The sequence below is a fragment of the Micromesistius poutassou genome, assembly GCF_964030765.1.
Source record: "Micromesistius poutassou genome assembly, chromosome: 4".
Classification (NCBI taxonomy): Eukaryota; Metazoa; Chordata; class Actinopteri; order Gadiformes; family Gadidae; genus Micromesistius; species Micromesistius poutassou.
The window spans coordinates 8,976,475-8,995,235 of record NC_140274.1 but is presented as its reverse complement, the minus strand read 5'-3'; the positions used below and the strand labels follow the sequence as shown (position 1 = coordinate 8,995,235).

At 44.9% G+C, this 18,761-nt stretch overlaps 1 protein-coding gene across 3 annotated transcripts; it reads right to left on the bottom strand.

The window, feature by feature from the left end:
• Window positions 1-4,511: 4,511 nt before the first annotated feature.
• On the bottom strand, window positions 4,512-18,722 carry igsf5b (immunoglobulin superfamily, member 5b). 3 transcript variants are annotated; one of them, XR_014633374.1, is made up of 11 exons: window positions 18,615-18,722; window positions 17,606-17,745; window positions 15,726-16,043; window positions 9,907-10,034; window positions 9,455-9,620; window positions 8,877-9,020; window positions 7,026-7,050; window positions 6,351-6,436; window positions 5,964-6,016; window positions 5,748-5,815; window positions 4,790-4,910 (listed from the first exon to the last, which is right to left on the bottom strand). XR_014633374.1 is itself a non-coding variant. In XM_084466746.1 (10 exons), the coding sequence occupies exons 2-10, from the start codon at window positions 17,658-17,660 to the stop codon at window positions 4,803-4,805; spliced, it is 1,083 nt and encodes a 360-aa protein (XP_084322872.1). In that variant the 5' UTR covers window positions 17,661-17,745; window positions 18,615-18,722; the 3' UTR covers window positions 4,512-4,802. The 3 variants fall into 3 exon arrangements, 2 of the variants coding, with proteins under 2 accessions (XP_084322872.1, XP_084322873.1); XM_084466746.1 differs by lacking the exon at window positions 5,748-5,815 and having other exon boundaries at window positions 4,512-4,910; XM_084466747.1 differs by lacking the exon at window positions 4,790-4,910 and having other exon boundaries at window positions 4,917-5,815.
• Window positions 18,723-18,761: the final 39 nt, after the last annotated feature.

Genomic DNA, 18,761 nt, shown 5'->3' with positions numbered 1-18,761 from the left:
AAAAAAAACAACACAAAACTAACAAACTAATTGTTAACAAAACGATTGATTTTATGACACACACGTCACACATAACTTAAAGATAATATTCTTTGAGACACTGGTTTCAATTGAACGATGACATGAATGAATTATGTGTATACCTATGCATGCGTCTTTAAAAAGGACATGTATTTGTTCTGAGGGTATGTGTCTGTCTGTCTCTACATTTCTGCACTCCTCGTGTTCTTCAGTCTATGTTTTTCAGAGGAGGGTACTGGTAGGGTTCTGGGTGAGATGGGGTAAAGATGAAGGAAGGCTTTCAAGTGGAATCCGAGCGTGTGAAATAAGCTCACCTCTGTCTCGCTGGATGGGCGCAGCTCGCCCACTCACCATCTGCCAGGAGTCCTGCAGCCGACCTTTGCACACAACACAAAAAAAATCAATGCGGAGCAATGTTCATATGCAGGGAGGAAGGAAATGGAGAATTTGTTTTTTGTTTTGTTTTGTGTACGCAGACCTTCTGCAGAACACTGCAGTGTCAGGTTTAAACAGTATAACTAAAAATAATGAAAGGTTTAATAAATGACGACAAGTTAACAGAACAAAAGAACGTTTGATTGACTCAACCAAGGTCAAGTGAGGACAGGGCACATCACATCACATTTTAATCACAAGGCTCATTCGTTGGTCTGCATTGGAGGATGCTCAAGGCCAATCCCTAGATATGCACATGCTTCACTGCTTTTCTTTCAGTTCAAGCCAGTTTTACAAATGCTTTTGGGAGATATTGGGTCCTTCAAGACAAAATATATCAAGAGAATTTGATAAGTTAGGGGGTGTAAGGCAATAATGTGGTGAGTAGCAATCAAAACAATCTTGTATGATAAGAAAGTGACAATATACTATATTGAAATACACGATTTTACAATAAAAATAATGTCAGTGGTGATGGCTGGATGGAGAGTTACTGTTTTGATTGCATTCTCTCTCCCCAAAGAGTTGTTACAAGTGCAATAAGTGTTGAGGCTACATGATGACAGGTGAGAAACACAAGGCGTACAAAGAGCTGTAGTTTTCATAGGGAATTTTGCCATACTTTATTTTCACCTCCAAAACTGCAGAGTCAGTACTTGAAAAAAAAAAAAAAAAAATACATAAAAAATACAAGCAAGTAAAGAAAAACTCTTTGCACCTTGAAATAGGCTTTCCATTTTATCGCAACATGTTTGTACAGCTTAGTTTGTTTTTCTGTCTTCTTTTTTTTTATCAAATGACACAGCTTTCACTCTGAAATCATCTGCCTGCTCTTCCAGGACATGTCTGCATCACTCACTGAAGCCTCAGCCCAGAGATCAGGAGGCTCTGCTTTCCCACTAAAAAGATGAGTGAGCTCTCACACTTTAAATCACAAGAATTCTGCCATTCACGCTATGCCATACATTGCCTTGATTTTAAGTCATCGTTCAATTTCTATTGACAAGAGTACATTGATCACGGTGCTAAACCCATTTAATTTCCACCACTAGCAGATTCATTTTTTGTCTGGAGACAAATTTTATGTTCACACCAAGGACAAGTGAATGATTGGCTGTTCCTGGCTAAAATCCCATGAATAGTCATGCAGGGAAGCAGTGTCAAAAAGCATGAATACACTAAATACCCAATACAGCTTCTATGTATGGAGATATAGTGGGGCATATTTTCTAGCAAAGTGCATTTTATAATCGTGTGTTTTGTCATTTCTAAAGCTGCGAAATTATGGTTATATTGACTGGCATGAGCTTTGGGCTATTAGAAAGCAGTAGAGCAGTGCCAGCTATTTAACTGAAACATACAAATCAATGACAGGAACATGACATGTTTCCAGTGACTGAGCGCTGTGGGGTATTGCTATCGCAATATCCCACAGCAATATAACATTTTCTTTTGTTTTTTAGTCAGCAATTATTTTTATTTGAACAATGCTTGACACATTGAGTTCAAACATTGTTGCCAAATTTTGTAGTGACATTCATGAACTCAATTCATTATGGCGATACATATATTTAAGTTAAGAATATTGTAACACAATACCTTCCCCTACATGAGCATGGCACAATGGCAGTCTCATGGTTTGCTCATTTTTCTTTATTACTACAATTACCACAATTCCCTTCCACCAATCAGAACAAACATTTGTTATTCAAATATTAAATATTCTTTGTAAATTTTGAGCTCATGCCAGTTTCCTATTAGAAGGATCTCAACCCAGTGAAGTCCAGAATAATTTGTACACCCCAGGTAGCTGAATGACATTCCCTTATCATTGCCCACAGAGACGGTAAAGAGAGAGAAAAAAAAAAGAGCAGCCTAGCAGTAATAAGACTTGTCAACCTTCTCCTTAGTGCGGAGATATGGATCAATTCATAGGGTCTGGCACCTCCTATTATGAAAGAGTTAATTTGTTTTTTCATGGGTGACTTCAATGTTACGTCAAAACGAATCAAGCTTTCTTTGATTTGCTCAACTAGAATCAGAGTAGCTAGGTAGATTGTCCCCGCTAAGCTTGTTACAAAATGTACAGCACCCAAAAGGTAGTAGGGGAAATCAATATTGTGTGCAGTGATTTTAGCTGAGTGCAGATCATGTCAGGAAAATGACAATTCAGAAAATAATTAGTATTCACACAAGTATAGCAGGGGCGAACACAACTGTATCTAATAACATCAATTATGGGCACTGGGATACAGACCCATAATTATCTTTGCCCTTACTGCACCTAGTGACAAAACCCCCAAAACATAATAACTAACTAATAATATCAAAATCAATTCCATGTTTAATTGTGGTGCTGTCTTTTTATAAGCGACCACTAACTCACCACCCACAGTTCCCTAACAGGCAATAGGAAAAGCTTGAAACTATTATACTGCTCAATCTGGCAGTCCCAGCTCTGTGGTGAAAACACGTAGAGCATCACGGCCATCACTGACCCCGGGGGCGGGTCAATTCACCTTCTCCCTGGTTAATAACACTGTTACAACCAGACTCTGGGTGGTAACGACAGCCAAGAGGATAATCACACAGACGCCTACAGGGCAGGGAGGCAGCTCTGAACTTTCCCTGGGGCTGTCCACATCCGGTGCCTGTCGTTTCATGAGCCCGTCTGACCAGGCCTGCAACATAAACGCCACAGAAACACCAGCCCCACAACAAGGCAGGGACGGGCTCCTCACAAGCAGTCGCGTCAACAGAGTTTGCATTCACACATTGACATTGACGCATCAAGGATGGCGTCATGGCCCGACATGGGAAGTAACTCAGCATGAGCCTGAGTGAAGAAATGCCTTCAGGAAAATATGTTTTGATTCGAGAGACAGCTAGATTTATATTGGAATTGTACGAGTATGATGTGTATGCGTCATCAATCCCCCCTCCCTTCACTACAGGCAAGCTTGCACACACACACACACACACACACACTTCTAAACCCTCTTGCTATTTACGGCAATAAGATGCAAATGGTGCAGAGTTACAAATCCATTAAGTCGCTCACAGTGAGCCTAGCCACGTCTCATTTCCACTGCAATGTAAAGTCACATTGTGTTGATTTACATCGTGGCCTTTACTGTGAAGCCACAGAACCCTGTTCATTCGGGAAGTTCATGGAGTCTGAGTCACTATATCATTGGCAAGAGAGACCGTGGCCCAGCTGATTGGATTAGGGCGTACCTGCTAGTAGATTAGGTCTGAATGATGGAATTCAGTACTTTGGGTTGATGCGGTGGCGACAGTAATCTTTGGTTCGATTTGTCTTTACAGAATAAACTGTCCCCCTTGGATTAAGTCATCATGACTCCATCATCGCTCCTTATTTAATCTGTGAGGCAGTCTCTGAAAGAAATAACACCACCACGAGAAATAAGTCCACCACGAGCCATGAAGCACATTATATCCACTATAACACACATTTAGATCAGAAAACGAGGCTGGGTGATGTCACCCCTCTGGTACATTCAATAGTTCCACTGTGACCGCGGGGCTGGGTCACAGCAGGGTTCTGGTCGGAGCGCCCTCTGACGCTGACGCTCAGGGGAGCGCTATGTGTCCTGGTCATGCTCTTTTCTTACACAAAGGAAACTGGATTCCATCTGCCAGTCGATTCTGTTATGTGTTGCGCTTGCAATGTCCTTCACATGCTAACACAGGTCAACATGTGTCCCCCAGGTACAACGCCAACAAAGTCATGGGAGGTACACGCATGCATTTGTGTGTGTGTGTGTGTGTGTGTGTGTGTGTGTGTATGTGTGTGTGTGTGTGTGTGTGTGTGTGTGTGTGTGTGTGTGTGTGTGTGTGTGTGTGTCTCCAGGAAGCCCATACATGTGATGACAATCTAATGGAGAGAACTAACCGTAACATGAGGGTACACATACAATATTCATAGGAATCAATATGGTTGTATCTTGAAAAACACATGTAATGTAAGTGTATTGATGGGTATTGACATAGTTAACTGTAAAGGTACAGAATCACAAATGAAATCGAGCAAATACATTTGTATTATCAGATAGATAGATAGATAGATATAAACTTTATTTATCCCTAGGGGAAATTCAGGAACATCAGGAATATCTGAACCAATGTTCCAAACATATACTCATATCGAATGTGATTCAGAACTCGATCGTGCCATAATGTTACACAAACGCTAAAACGTTAAACAAAAATATAAGTGCAGCCCAGCTCTGAGAATATCCCTCAAACGAGCGATAAAAAAAACAGTGGAATACAACATGATGTAACCCCGACAAGGAAGGAGGCAGAAACTTCTTCCAGAGTGTCTATACTGTGGTGGACATGCGGACCCTCTCGGGCTGGGCTTGGCCGTCCACCTGGGCATGGCCGTCCCGGGACGGAGACCGGCCTCCGGAGGACACCACATCCGGGACCTGGAGTGAGTACACATTCATTCTCATTTTTCCAAGAGTTTTTTTAGAACATAGAATCCGTGCTGTGTGCAGATACGTAGATCTGTAATCGACACACATGCCAAAATACTATGGTGGATAAGTTTAGCTTCCTTTGCACTAGGCACACTTGCTTTAATATCCTGTTGCATTTTCTAACAAAAGGCTTGAAGAACATTCTGAAACATTCTGTCTGCTAGACTGTCAATAAAAAGGCTGCCACAGGAGAGAAGTGCAGCTGCTCTAAAATAGCAACATTAAAAACAAAACAAGGTATTGTATTGTTGCTGCCTTTGGGTTTGTCTTGAAGCATCTCCTGAGCTGAACTCAAAAGAAGAACCCACGTTCTTGTTTATTTCTTTAAGTTTATTTCTTGCTCAATAGCTGAACTCCTGACCTTAACAGAAAGCCGTATACGAGGTCATTGGGAAAAGCGTAACCTAATTCAGGACACTGTAGCTGTCCAATCCCCACCCCCCCATTTGTTATTTGTCACAAGGACACAGCCCGCGGTATTGACATGTTAGCACTGGTCAATATGGAAATCACTGAGATCAAATGTGGGCTAGAATTGATAGATGGATACATTTCACTGAATCCCTGGTGCTTTTGTCGTTAAAATAAATGGAGCACAATGGAGGAAGGGCCTGTTAAGAATCTGACCTGGTCTGACCTATGTCCCATCATTATTATTAATGCTAGATTCATTACAACCAATCAATCAAATCAATATATATCAATTGCAAAATTTGGGTCCCTTATTAGTTATATTTATTCAGAACCAAATCTCAAATATTATTCCGAAACATCCCAAAACACCATCATCTTTTCAGCCTTCACTCCGATCCATCCGTCAATGATAGCGTTGGGGGGATTTGTCAAAGTACCTGCGGGAAAAGGGAAGAGGGTTTCAGGAACTCAAGCCACACAGAGAGAGACTGCGTGACAGACGGACTGCATAATTTAGTTTCAGCTCCTCCTCCCCCCTCCCAATAGCTTTCACTTCTCTTCTTTCCTTCTTTTGGTCTTTCTTACCTTGCGGATGGTGACAGAGTCTGTCTGACCGTGGATTCCCTTTGTAGAGTCATCTGCAAAGTGAGAAAAAACAGTTGAGCCTGACCTTAACTGACCTCAGAGGGCCCCGAGTTACTCCTTCCACGAGGGGCCAACAGGAACAGCACACTATGTATCATATGCATCGGCGAATATCACAATAAATACATGTCCTTTCAAACCTTTTGTCAAATAAATATATCGCCGTTTCAAAGTGTAAAAGCAAAGCGTTAGCTCAACACACACCGACCGCTACTCAACGGCCCCTCGGGTGCGAGCGCATGATGTCACGTTATATGTACATTGTTCACCGTGACAGGTGGAGTCAGTGCTTTGTCTTGATTAGGGAGTTAGTGTGTATCGTCCCACCTGGGAGGCCCTCAGCAGAATATCCCTGGTTGACCTTCCCTGCTGCCTCAGCAACCGAGCTCAGGCTGCTCCCTGATTGGTTAAACCTGTGGAACCCATTGGCAACAGGCCAATGGAAAGCATGAATCTCTGATATTGCACAGGGACATCTTCAGTGGATATGCAGCTGTGAATAGATCCCCCCCCCCATCCAATCTACATGATATTGTTTGGTCTGTGCTTTCACACTCAAACTATTTTTATCACTATTGCTAGCAACTAAAACAACATCATTATTCATAGCATTTCATTAGACCCAACAAACCAATATAATTTATTGTTTCTAATTTGGCATCATTTAAATTAAAATGCTGGCAAATATGATGTAGTTGGCATCCACTCCTTATCTTCAGCAGCCACAATTAAAATCTTAATAAAGTTCAATTCAAATACTAAAATGACAGTTATTCTGAAAGCTTGCACTAAATCTTATTTTATAACGAGACACGGCAAAGCCTAGTCCTCATAAATACATCATGTGTATTAATTGACATTCACACATTGGGACTTGAATATTGCCTGATACTTTTAGGTAGTACTAATTAATGTGCAAATGCTACACCAGCAAAATAAGTATCAAGCATTCCTCATTCGGCACTGTCCACAGTTTTAATTACGAAAGTGAAAATAATTTACCTTGTAGCTTCCTGCGTGTTTGACTCTGAAAGAATAGCATTAGCGTAAATCACTCACAGTCCAAAACTATAGAGCTGTAGCCAGGAAATACATTTTCTCTCACTTTAGCTACGCTTCAATGCTTTTTCACTGCATCTATGGAAACTGTAAACATTTTGGTTCTGCATTAATAACACAGCCTTGAGCCTTTTCCTATTATAGAAAGATACAGAGCTGTTGGTTAATGACTTTTAACACTTTGTATAATGGCTGCTGAGGCCCAAAGCCTTCCACAAAATTGGACTACATTTGCCGTAGGGTACAAACCATATCTTTCTCACAGGGAATAGTCTCTGTCTTTCCATTCTTTAACCCCCACCAACTACTGTCCAAAGTCATTAAGGTGACTAACATGAAATCCCCCATTATGTCCCCAATAATTGCAAAAAGCATGCAGGCATGCCCCTTGTGAAGTTTGATAATCCGTAGAAGAGCTGCAGAGATTTGAAAGTAAGCCTCTTTCTCTAAAACGTGGAAACCGCTGAGGAGATATTGATTTAACTTTCTTCCCAGATGTTACAGTATGGCGCTGTGACTGACTCACAATGTAGCCAAGGACACTGCCAGGGGATGTATATCACACACTGTTACAGGTAGGGAATCTCGGCATAATCCCTCATCTTCAAACCACCACCACGATTTGCTATGGGTCCGGAATCAGTTACAGGGATTACAGGGAAACTGTTAATGGAGTGACTCGGGGGCCGTTTTGTGTTATCACTCTCGAAACAGGCCTCCGCGTTTTTTTCAACATTGGCCTGGAAGGATCTCCTTGGAGATGCTACTCCATAGACTGCTCGAAAAAATAATAAAATAGAAAACGAGTAAAATCTTTCAAACACAGCACCGTCATACATGACAATCACTGGAACACGATGCGTACACACAGCACAGCCTAAAATCCCGTGGGTCTGAGGGGCGATAATGCTCCTACCTTGGTTAAAAACCCTGGTAATGGTTGCTAACGCTGAACAGATTCCAATTAAACTAAGCCCTTTTAAGCGCTTTTCTAAACCTTCATGATTTAGCGAGTTGCCAGAGTTCACCCTGGTCCAAGTAGGACGATATTTGGTGCTGGCACTGATTTATTAATGTTTACAGTTTGTTTTTGTGACAGTGTTTGTGGGTCCTGCTCCATGTCCATGTGTGGAAAAAAAACTGATTACGGTGTTGTTGTGTTATGAGTGGGAAAGAGAAAGGCAGGACGGGTCGAGCTACCTTTTTTTAAAGACACACAGAGGGTAGAGGTATCTGAGCATCATGCAATACCGCTGCACTTACCCAGAAGGACACACTGACACAGGGTAAGGTCTTCCAGGAGCCCCCCCCCCCCCCCTTAATCTCTCGTGTTCTGACTTTTTAGGACACAGGACTCAAACTGTCAACCTTGCAGTCACCAAACCCTCCAGCACACACTCTACTAGCAGTCTCCACTGAGCCACTCCAAATAAGCCGCTCAAAACTCAAACCCTTTTCTGCTGACAGCCAATGTTCTGTCTTACGCAGACGTAAAAAAAATAAAGCAAACCCACCACCAGCCCCCCCCCCCCCCCCCCCCCGCATGCCCTTGCTCAAGGGCAGTGGCGGAGCAGTGCCAAGTCAGTGTGCACCCATCGATGAGCTCCTTCATTATATTTTAATCATTGTTCCCGTACGGGTCTCCCAACGAGGGAGAGGGGGGGGGGGGTGGGCGGAGGTATATGAGGCATGGGGGGCTGGGGTGGTGTGGGGGGGGGGGGGGGTGTAATATTTTGTCACTTTGTCATAAAAAACCACAGAGAGAGAGAGCCAGAGGAAAGAAAAGGTGCCTACTTGTGCGTCTCCTTCGGCGGCAGCAGAGGACAATGCAGACGATGCAGACTGAGAGCAGCAGGAACAGGAGAAGCGACGCGAGCACGGCCGTGGCCGTCCGCAGGACTGTGCAGTCGTCCTGCTGTCCCTGCTGCACCTCGGCCACTGAGCACACAGCGCACACCACACAACGGGTCACTCGCTGTCTCGCGGATGACACTGCACTGCACACTGCATGTCACTGCAGGTTTGAATCGTCTATCGATTTGCGTCTCGCTGTTAGGTTGATTTACGTCCAAATAGGACTGTCATATGATATGGAACAGAGATTTGGGTTATTTTCAGGATGTCAACGGCTGAGGAATGGCTGGCAAATGACTGTAGAGACTTGAATTGACCAAAAGAGGGGATAACCTGTAATATCTTAGATACCCAGCCATACTTGGAGCACAGTGCAGCATTTGCTTGCACATTGTCCTGCATAGCTTTCCCACACTCTAGACTCTACACAGACTGGACTGTGACCATTTTGTTATTTCTGTGATTGCTGTGTGTGTGTGTGTGTGTGTGTGCGTGTGCGTGTGTGCGTGTCCCCTCACCCACGGTGAGACGGACGCGGCTGCTCAGCGGTTGGTTGAGGGCCGACACGGTGGCCAGGCACTCCACCAGGGAGCAGTGGGTGGCCGTCAGGCCCAGGGCGCTTGTCACAGCGACGAGGCCCCCAGCGGACCACACGCGGGTGACGTTGTAATCGCTCAGGGACACCTCCACGGGATCCACCGCGACGCCGCGCAGTGCGGGGAAAACGGGGTTTGTTATTAAGGGGTTTGCAACGTTATGTTGATCACAGACCTTGCAATCTCAACTGATCTTGGCGCATATCGAAACTCTTGAGATCATAAACCTCCAATGTTTTACACTATCCTCATTTAAAACATTGTCCATGAGGGAATCCCACGCCTGGATGAGTTCCGTACATGCATTACGTGTATTTGCAGTGTATGGTGGATTGAGTGAATGTATTTTTTTTTACTACCGCTGCCGTTCTTACCTCCACGCCGTTCACCCGCCATCCAACCCAGGGTTCAGGGAACCAGTCCGCAGCGACGCAATCCACCCTGACCCTCTGACCCTGCAGCACGGTCCTATTGCCCCCGGAGATGTCAACGCTGCCCTTTTCTGCAATAAAAAAGGAAAGCTGCGTCACGGATTGCTCTCTCCACCCTCTCCCCCCTCTCTTTCTTCGTCTTGATATACGCTCCGAGACGTGAAGTACGCCGTCATCAGACAACATTACCCTTCGTTGAAATGCAATGTTTTTCCCTGCGGCGAGGCGTAAAAAAGAAAGGGCCCCATCTTCTTCCCTTCGGAGTCCTCCTCCCCCCTGTCGCAGAAGACAGACTTCATTCCTCCTGACTGATTGATAGTGTGTCTGACGGTCTCCGGGGGGGCTGGGGGAGAGAGACGCCTCGCTTTCGCACCCCTTCATCTTATCTCCCCACCTGCCAGCCAAATCAGCCACTTAGGGAGCCCAGGAGCCATGCCTCGCTTGCCTAAGAAGTCTCTTTGTCAGGCAGAAGAGAAAAATCCCTTGACGCGCCGCAGACAATCGCAATAGACAGAGAGATAATTACAGGGGCGTCGGGCCCCGTTTGTTTGAGCAAATGACGCGTCTGTGTTGATTTCCACCCGAAGCCGCTGAAGTTTGCGTGTGCATTATGGGCTGTCGCGATTCCTCCGTGGTCACTTGATCTGACGGGCTGATTGGCCAACGAGGTGTCATATACAGTGTGGTGGGTTGTGGGGGGGGGGACGTACGATCGGACTGGGGGGGTGAGGTGCATGTAAAACGCAGAGCGACACCGCCTCAGCACTTCCGCACAAAGAGCCCGTCGAACCGTCCTGGGAATATACAGGCTTGTTAATCACAGGTCAGATGCAGTGGAAGAGAAGAAGCCCTAATGGTTGCTTGGTCACTGGTTCTGCAGCGGTGGTGGTGGGGCGGGCGGTGGTGGTGGTGGTGGTGGTGGTGGCGGGGAGGGCGGTGGTGGTGGTGGTGGTGGCGGGGCGGGCGGTGGTGGTGAGGCGGGCGGTGGTGGTGGTGATGGTGGTGGTGGCGGGCAGTGTCGGTGGCAGTGGTGGTGGTTGGGGCGGGGGGGGGGGCTCCGAGCGCCCACACTAGCTGCTCTAATCCTGATCTTTCTGAGCAGGGGCCCTGGCAGGGGACACAGTGGCACTTTGAGGCCAGCGTTTAATCTGGAAGAAGTATGGCAGTTCTCTGCTAGGATGAGCCGGCCTGTGTGGGTGTGGGCCTGTGTGCGGGCGTGCCTGGGCGCGTGCGTGTGTGCGTGTGTGTGTGTGTTAGTGTGTCATGTCTCGTACTGCATGCAGCTCGGTCTGAGCGAGCGCGGGCGGATTTTCATATTGTGTGTGTGTGTGTGTGTTTTTGCATGTGTGTGGAATATGTGTGTGTGGGTGTAGGCATATGTGGGGGCATATGTGTGGGTGTGTGTGTGTCGGGGGGGGGGGGGGGGCCATGTGTGTGTGTGTGTGTGTGTGCGCATGTCTGTGTATGTGTGTGTGTGTGTGTGTGTGTGTGTGTGTATGTGCACATGTGTATATGGGTGTGTTCAGCCAGGCAGTTTGTCTTCCCAGCCCAGTCACCAAAGGCATGTTCCCTCCTCTCTGATTTATATAAAAGTGGCCCATTTCCCGCCCACTCTACCCCCATCCCAGAACCTTTACATACTCAACCGTACATGCAAGAGAGAGTTAGAGACAGAGAGAGAAGGAGGAAAAGAGAGCAAGACAGAGAGAGAGAAGGAGGAAAAGAGAGCAAAAGAGAGCAAGAGCGTGGGAGTTAGACAGAGAGAGAGAGAGAGAGAGAGAGAGAGAGAGAGAGAGAGAGAGAGAGACCTAAATGACAAAAAAAAGAAAAAAAGAATGAGCATTCTCGCCTCATATTCATGCTGCTGCACAATAAACATGTCAGGGTGTGGGGCGGAAGGTGGGGTGTGAAAGAGGTGGTGGGCGGTATTCTGACAGCGTGTCCGACAGATTTGCGGCTCCCCTCCAACAGTATATTTGGGGCTGCAGTGCACAAATCACAGGCAGAGTTGCTGACTGGTGACTGGACATGCCAAGACACAGGATTCATTCAAAGGCCTGTGTCAGGTCATAGCGATCCACCGCATCCAAACCCGAGGTGTGTGTGTGTGTGTGTGTGTGTGTGTGTGTGTGTGTGTGTGTGTGTGTGTGTGTGTGTGTGTGTGTGTGTGTGTGTGTGTGTGTGTGTGTGTGCGCTTGTGCGTGCATGGGGGGCTAACCCTACACTTCTGTTAATGGCTGCATACGTCAATGCAGATTTGTGGCTCTGGCAGCTATAGGAGCCCTGCTCTTTATTTTATTGGAGGGACTGGGTCATTGCCTTTTGTTTCCTGTTGGTTCCTTTTTTTGTGTGTTATTATTCTGCAGAGAAGACTGTTTTTTTTTTCCATTCAGATTTTTAGCTGAGCTCTCAGTTTGAGGGCGTGTAGAGAGGGAAATTGGCTGAGTAATAAGGTCAGAGGAGGCTCCAGGTCCAGGCAGCTCGAGCTGGAACAGAAACCATTAGGCATCCGTTCATATGTCAATGGGGTCTGACTGGCCCTGCCGATGTGATGGCCCAACACTGCCGGGACTTTCTCAAAGTGTAGATAGTTTCATGGTTCCAAGGTTCTTCGTCGTGATCGTCCCTGATAGAAGACTTGTCAAGTGACTCTCCGGTGAACACTGATTACTTCTTCAGTTCAGTTAGTTGTTTTTTTATCCTCTCTGCAGAATCACTTGGAGGACGCTTTCAGTCACGCCACATTAAGAGCGGCGTTTCGACACTGCAGTGCCACTGCTACAGGCGGGGTGGAGATGAGCCGTAACTCTGCCAGTGCTGCAATGGACCTGACCACGTGTTCCTCGTGGCCTGACTTTTAAACTCTCCGGCAGAACAGTTCATCTCCTCGCTGCGTCTCCCCCTCCCTCTCCGCACAACATCTGCATAAAAATCAATCAATAGCGGGAACACACTAAGAGTTCAGTGAAGAGGCAACGCACTCTGTTCCATTCAGATGCTCAAGGAGGGAGCAGCAGGCACGCCAGCTGAACGTAAATCCTGCCCCGCCTGTTGTGCTGACTGGTATTAGGTCTTCCCAACACACACACACATGGTAAATGCATGCACACACACACACACACACACACAAGCACGCACACACACACACACACACACACACACACAGATGCACGGATACACACAAACACACACGGACACACACACAAAGACATTCAAAATGTCATGACGGCCATCAAACATACCCAGACCAATGGGACGAGGCAGACAGGCCCAAATGAGCTCCACACACACTGGATAAAACACCCGGATCGATCTGATGCTCACCTGATCTGTCAACCCCTTTGCGGGGGAAAAAAATAATTAAATAAATACTGACACAGAACGCCCAAGCACAACCTTGTAGCAAAGTGCCAACAAAGAGACAGCCAATTAGGAGTTAAATGTCAGAGGGTAGAGCAAAAGATGACATCTCTTCATCTTTTGTGTGTGTGTGTGTGTGTGTGTGTGTGTGTGTGTGTGTGTGTGTGTGTGCGTGCGTGCGTGCGTGTGTGTGCGATGGGGTTGTCGTGACTTTTGGCCGTGATGTGTGGGAGTAGAATCACTTATTTTTCATTTTTCTCCGTTCATCACATATTTGACTTGATATTTTCCCTCTTGGAGAAAGTGTTTGATGTGCGTGTGTGGTCGTGTGTTTCTTTGCATGCTCTTGCCAAAATGAGTTACCATGAAGAAAGTTGTTTTTTCACAAACAGCCTCTGAAATCCTCTACAGTAGAAACAGTTCGTCTCCATTAACCTGCCAGTATGAATCAGCCATAAGACGGGGAGAAAACGGAGGAAAGAGACATTGGAAATGCCAAATCCATAAAAGGCCTTTAAACAAATGCATGCACAGAAACAACACACAATGTACAACCTTCTTTTGCATAGTTTCTGATGCTTCCCCAGATAGTACACAAACATTACCTCTGTACCGCTGTCTCTTATGGAAGCAAATCACTGCCATAATATTTTGAGTTTTGCAAAAACAGCTCATTAATTTACATTAAAGGGACCTGACACTGGACCTGATAAATTAAATAAGTACCGTATTTAGCCTATAGTTATTATTACCCCCACTGGGAAGAGCATTCATCATAGCTGTTATGTTGTGTTAAGATGGTTTGAACCCCAGTGCTTATTAAGCTCTGCATTTGAATCGGCCTAAACTAAACAATACCAGAGCCCAGTAGTTCTCCCTGTTGGCCGTCATTGGGTTTAAATTCTGGACTGGTCAGTTTGATTGCATTCAGTCTTGCGCAGCACCTATAATTGTATTTTTTATTTGGAGGCTTGCTGTGATGTCACTATGAGGACTTCTGGCATTTTTATGTGTCATTATCATCATCACCCTTGCTGGGTCTTGAACCCACATCCCCTCGCACCACAAACCAGCACTTAACTCAGTGAGCTAATTATCTGGAAGTGAGACATGGTGTGTGTCTTCTCAAATAGACTCAAGGAGTCAGTGTCCGGACAGCTGTTGTAAAGGCAAATTTAAAAAATGGTCAAAATTTCAGAAATTCAGTCATCTAAACAAAAATCTGATAATACATAAATTGCATCTTGACAGCATGGAAATGTTGGTGATTTGTTTTTAATGATAAGTGTTTTGCTTCATAAGAGAAAATATGATGTTTAAAAATTCCACTCTCACATTGGCTGCAGTTGTTCCCATGAGAGCAGAATTCAAAATGTTCTCAAAAATTCAGTTTTTGAGATAAAATTCTGATATTTGCCAAACTTCATCAACCATGACTCCAGAATATTCTCAATTTTTTTCAGGAAGATTGAAAATGTATTTATCAAGAATTTGATGGTATACGTTTACAGTACTGTTTACAGTCATACGTTTTCATGCACTGTAGGATCAATTTTTGCTTAATCAAAAATCCGAGAAACAAGTTTTGTTGAGGACGGTCTGGAGATGCTCTGTACCAAGTTTGGTGACAATTGAGCAAAAATTGTGGGAGGAGATACATTTTAAAAGTTTTACAGTTATTGAAAAAAACAGAGTGATGGACTTCATAATTTGTAATGAGTTTAAGTGGACAAAAGTTTCAGCAGTATTGAGGCTACATTGTGGTGAAGTTTCAACACTGTAGCATCTACCGTTGGTTTGGTAGGAATTTTTTAAGTTTTTAAATTTAAACGCTTATTGTGCCCCCCTAGGAGGGGGGGGCACATGTCCTTGGAGTTGAGTGAATCTGGCATGGGACTGGACCTTTGTGCAAAGTTTGGTGAGTTTTCACCCATGGGAAGTATGACTTCCTTGGAAGAAGAAAGAAGAAGAAGAAGAAGAAGAAAGAATTCCTAGGAATACAATAGGTTCCCGGCAGCTTAGCTGCCCGGACCCTAATTAGTGAACAAAAATATATATTTATATATATTTATAATATATATTTATATATTTGATATAAACGTTATGAAGTGGCACACCTTGAAAAAAACGAATTAGAATTTCAAAGAAGTGAATTAAAAAAGGATACATTCAGATGTATCCTTTGTATACATTCAGTTGTAAACATTCAGGTCTAGACCTTGTTTTGAACGTCATATTTCAACGTTGGGAACTCAAAGCGGTTTTCATTTCCACATACAAAATTCCAAATCTTTTAAAATTCTAAACCCGACGGCGGTGATTTGCATCCACAGTCTACCAATCCTTCCATCCTACAAACACTCAAACACCCACGCGAACGATCCCAACACCACGCAGCGCACCTTGCACAACCAGGCTGGCCGTCTTCTGGCCCACTCCCTGGAGGTCGCAGGTCACCTGACCCTGGTCCTGTCTCTCGACGGCCTGCAGCACCAGCACCCAGCTGGAGCGCGGCGACCACTCCGTGGAGCGGTCCTCCGCCGTCACGTTAGAGTCTCTGGAGCCCAGGACGCCGTGCAGGTTGGAGATGGTGAGCAGGGAGACGCCGTTCAGCAGCCACACCATCACCGTCCAGGGCTCGCTGGTGGAGCAGGTCAGCCGCGCCTCAGAGTGCCGCAGCACCGTCAGCCTCTCCGGCTCCAACTGCATCTGGCAGCCGCCTGCGTCCAGAGGTGTGTGTGTGGGTGGGGGGGGGGGGCGGCTTTGTGTGTACTTTATGGTGTGATTGTTTTGGGTCGGGTTTTACTTTACTTCAATTATCTATCTATCTATATATCTACATATAAATACAGAAGAACCTTCCAAGAAAAAAAACAATGACACAGAACCAAACACAAACCCAACCGAAAGAAAAAAACAAAACAACGGATAGAAACTACAACTCAAACAATCTGTCACTTGCTCCACAAACTCCTATATAACTCCTAATATATATTATTAACAGAATTGGCTTAAGCCAATAGGTTATCTTTGACACAGTAACCAATTCAATTGATTATTTGAGGTTGCACTGGTGAGTTCAGTAGTAATAATATCTCAAAAGTATATTGGTGGTCAATAGTGACCATCGAGATACTCTTGAGGAAAAAGGATAAGGAACTGTGCTTTCTTTGATTGTGAGCTGGCGGTGGACGCTGCCTTTACATAAATGGACACACTTGCTTCCTTTTCTGATGTTCGGACGGGGCTAGATCCATGTAGCATAGCAAGCTATTGAAAAGGAGCGTCTAGCCAGCAACAACAGGTCACAGTAGCATCCTGCCAGGATAAACATTTATAGATGCTTAATGTGTCTGTATTTAGGTTTAACTCGCAGGTTTAGGTACTTGATTAAGTCTTAAGACCCGAGGAGACGTCTGGACTGTCTGGACCGTTTCCTACTACGGCTACATCTATCACTACTCCCACGCTCTATAAATATTAGCAAAGAAACATCGACATGAAGGTATACGTGCAAGAAGACCACAACTCACCCGCTCACTCTGTCCCTCACACACACACACACACACACACACACACACACACACACACACACACACACACACACACACACACACACACACACACACACACACACACACACACACACACACACACACACACACACACACACACACACACACGAACACACGCTCCGGATTTCAGTGGGATTTTATGGCTCGCCCCCTTCCTAAGCACCGCTGACAAATGGCGCATAACAAGACTGAATATTAACAGCTATGACGGGAAACTTTCGGAACACAAAATAATAGCTCCGCAACACATGGCTCAAGAATGATGTACTATTTGTTTATGGTTAGCCAAAATGTGTATAGCTGCTGCATAAATTATGTATCCGGTTAGGAAATTAGGTCTGAGAATGATCTAGGCCAGCTCAGTCCTTCCATTTTGCATTGGGAGAATAGCAGAGTAATGGAAATAATTTGCTCACACTCCTATTGGGAACGGTGAACCGGTGACTCCGAAGTCCCCCGGCCGCCGGCTATATCTCACTGCGCTAGAAAGACGGCCATTTTGACGAAAATTAATTATACCGCGCAGATAGATCATTAGGCCGTCTAATTAGACAGGGCTGTGGGTTTAGTATCAAGGGTGCTTGCGATTAAGCACGTCACGACACGGGAAATGGCGGTGGAAACAGGCACATTGAGGCCCCTGTCTGAGCACGGCTCCCAACGTCAAACAGAGCCTCGTCTCTGTGTTTGCACGGCTGTTGGCTCACCGTTAGTCAGGAAGGACAGGACCACCAGCGCCCCCAGGAAGACAATGTTGACCATGTTCAGTCCACACACACACACACACACACACACACATAGACACACACACACACTCTCTCACACCATTGTTCAAAGAGAAGGTGACCTTAAGAAAGTAGGAAACAAGGCTAAATTAGGCGAGCCGTCTTGAGTGCTTGATGGTAAATCTATTGATCCCGAAAGAGAAATAGCCATCAACCATATGCATATCAACTATCTGCCAGGGCCTACTTTCTAGATGCTTTTTAAATAGGCCTGCCGGTTTATATACTGGAAAATAATGTTTAATGATTAAACAACCATTGTCAGTAATTGTTTATAGTTGGATGAACTTGGGTTTTGTATTGCAGAATATGTAATCAGAACCAGGAAGTGGCCACAGGCTACAGGCACATGGGTTGTCCCTTACACATTCCTCAGCAGCAGAACACATCACTTGGACAATGACATCGATACCCTACAGCAGTAGCAGTGTTTCCCAAACTTTTTTTCGGGGGACCCAATTTTTTTAAATTACAAACCATCGCAACCCAATTCAAAATAGTACAGTACTATCAAAAACATGCTTCTTGTTTAAAGTTTTTTTAAATGCTCATGCCGAACAGGTAGGCTTGTGTTTAAGGGCAGCTATTGTTATCAAACAGTCAATCAATTCGAACATTCAACATTAATCAATTCATTAACCACATAAGATGAGATGAGGTAAGATAAAACTTTAAAAGTATTTAGTAGAATATATATATATATTTTAATATACATTTATTTGGTGACCCAGTGTCTTTGGGGAAGTCTGCCCTACAGTATATTACGGACCTTGATCATACTAGTACACTACAAGTAGTTACCATCGGCACATCTCTAAAGTATGTGGTAAAAGTACAACTGCATGTTTTTGTATTGTCTATGACTTGTAGTAACAATTCTGACAGTTAACATTACATAACATAGTTAGCACTTGCCCTATTTAGTACTCACCTTGGCGTGGCTTCTGTGTGGCCGCAGTAGCAGGTGTTAAAGGTTTGTGTTGAAAAATCAAGCCGTATGCTGACTGATGTCCCAGTCACTGAGTTTCACCCACCTTCCCAAAAACTCTGGCTGTTAAATATTACCAAAAAACAAGCA

Bases quoted from the DNA above. Each gene is read 5' to 3' on its own strand.
- igsf5b (XM_084466746.1), bottom strand. From the start codon at position 17,660: ATGGTCAACATTGTCTTCCTGGGGGCGCTGGTGGTCCTGTCCTTCCTG. The intron at 10,035-15,725 runs GTGCGCTGCGTG...TTTTTATTGCAG, and splicing joins GGCCAGCCTGGTTGTGCAAG to AAAAGGGCAGCGTTGACATC. The intron at 6,017-6,350 runs GTGGGACGATAC...CTCACTTTGCAG, and splicing joins TTCTGCTGAGGGCCTCCCAG to ATGACTCTACAAAGGGAATC.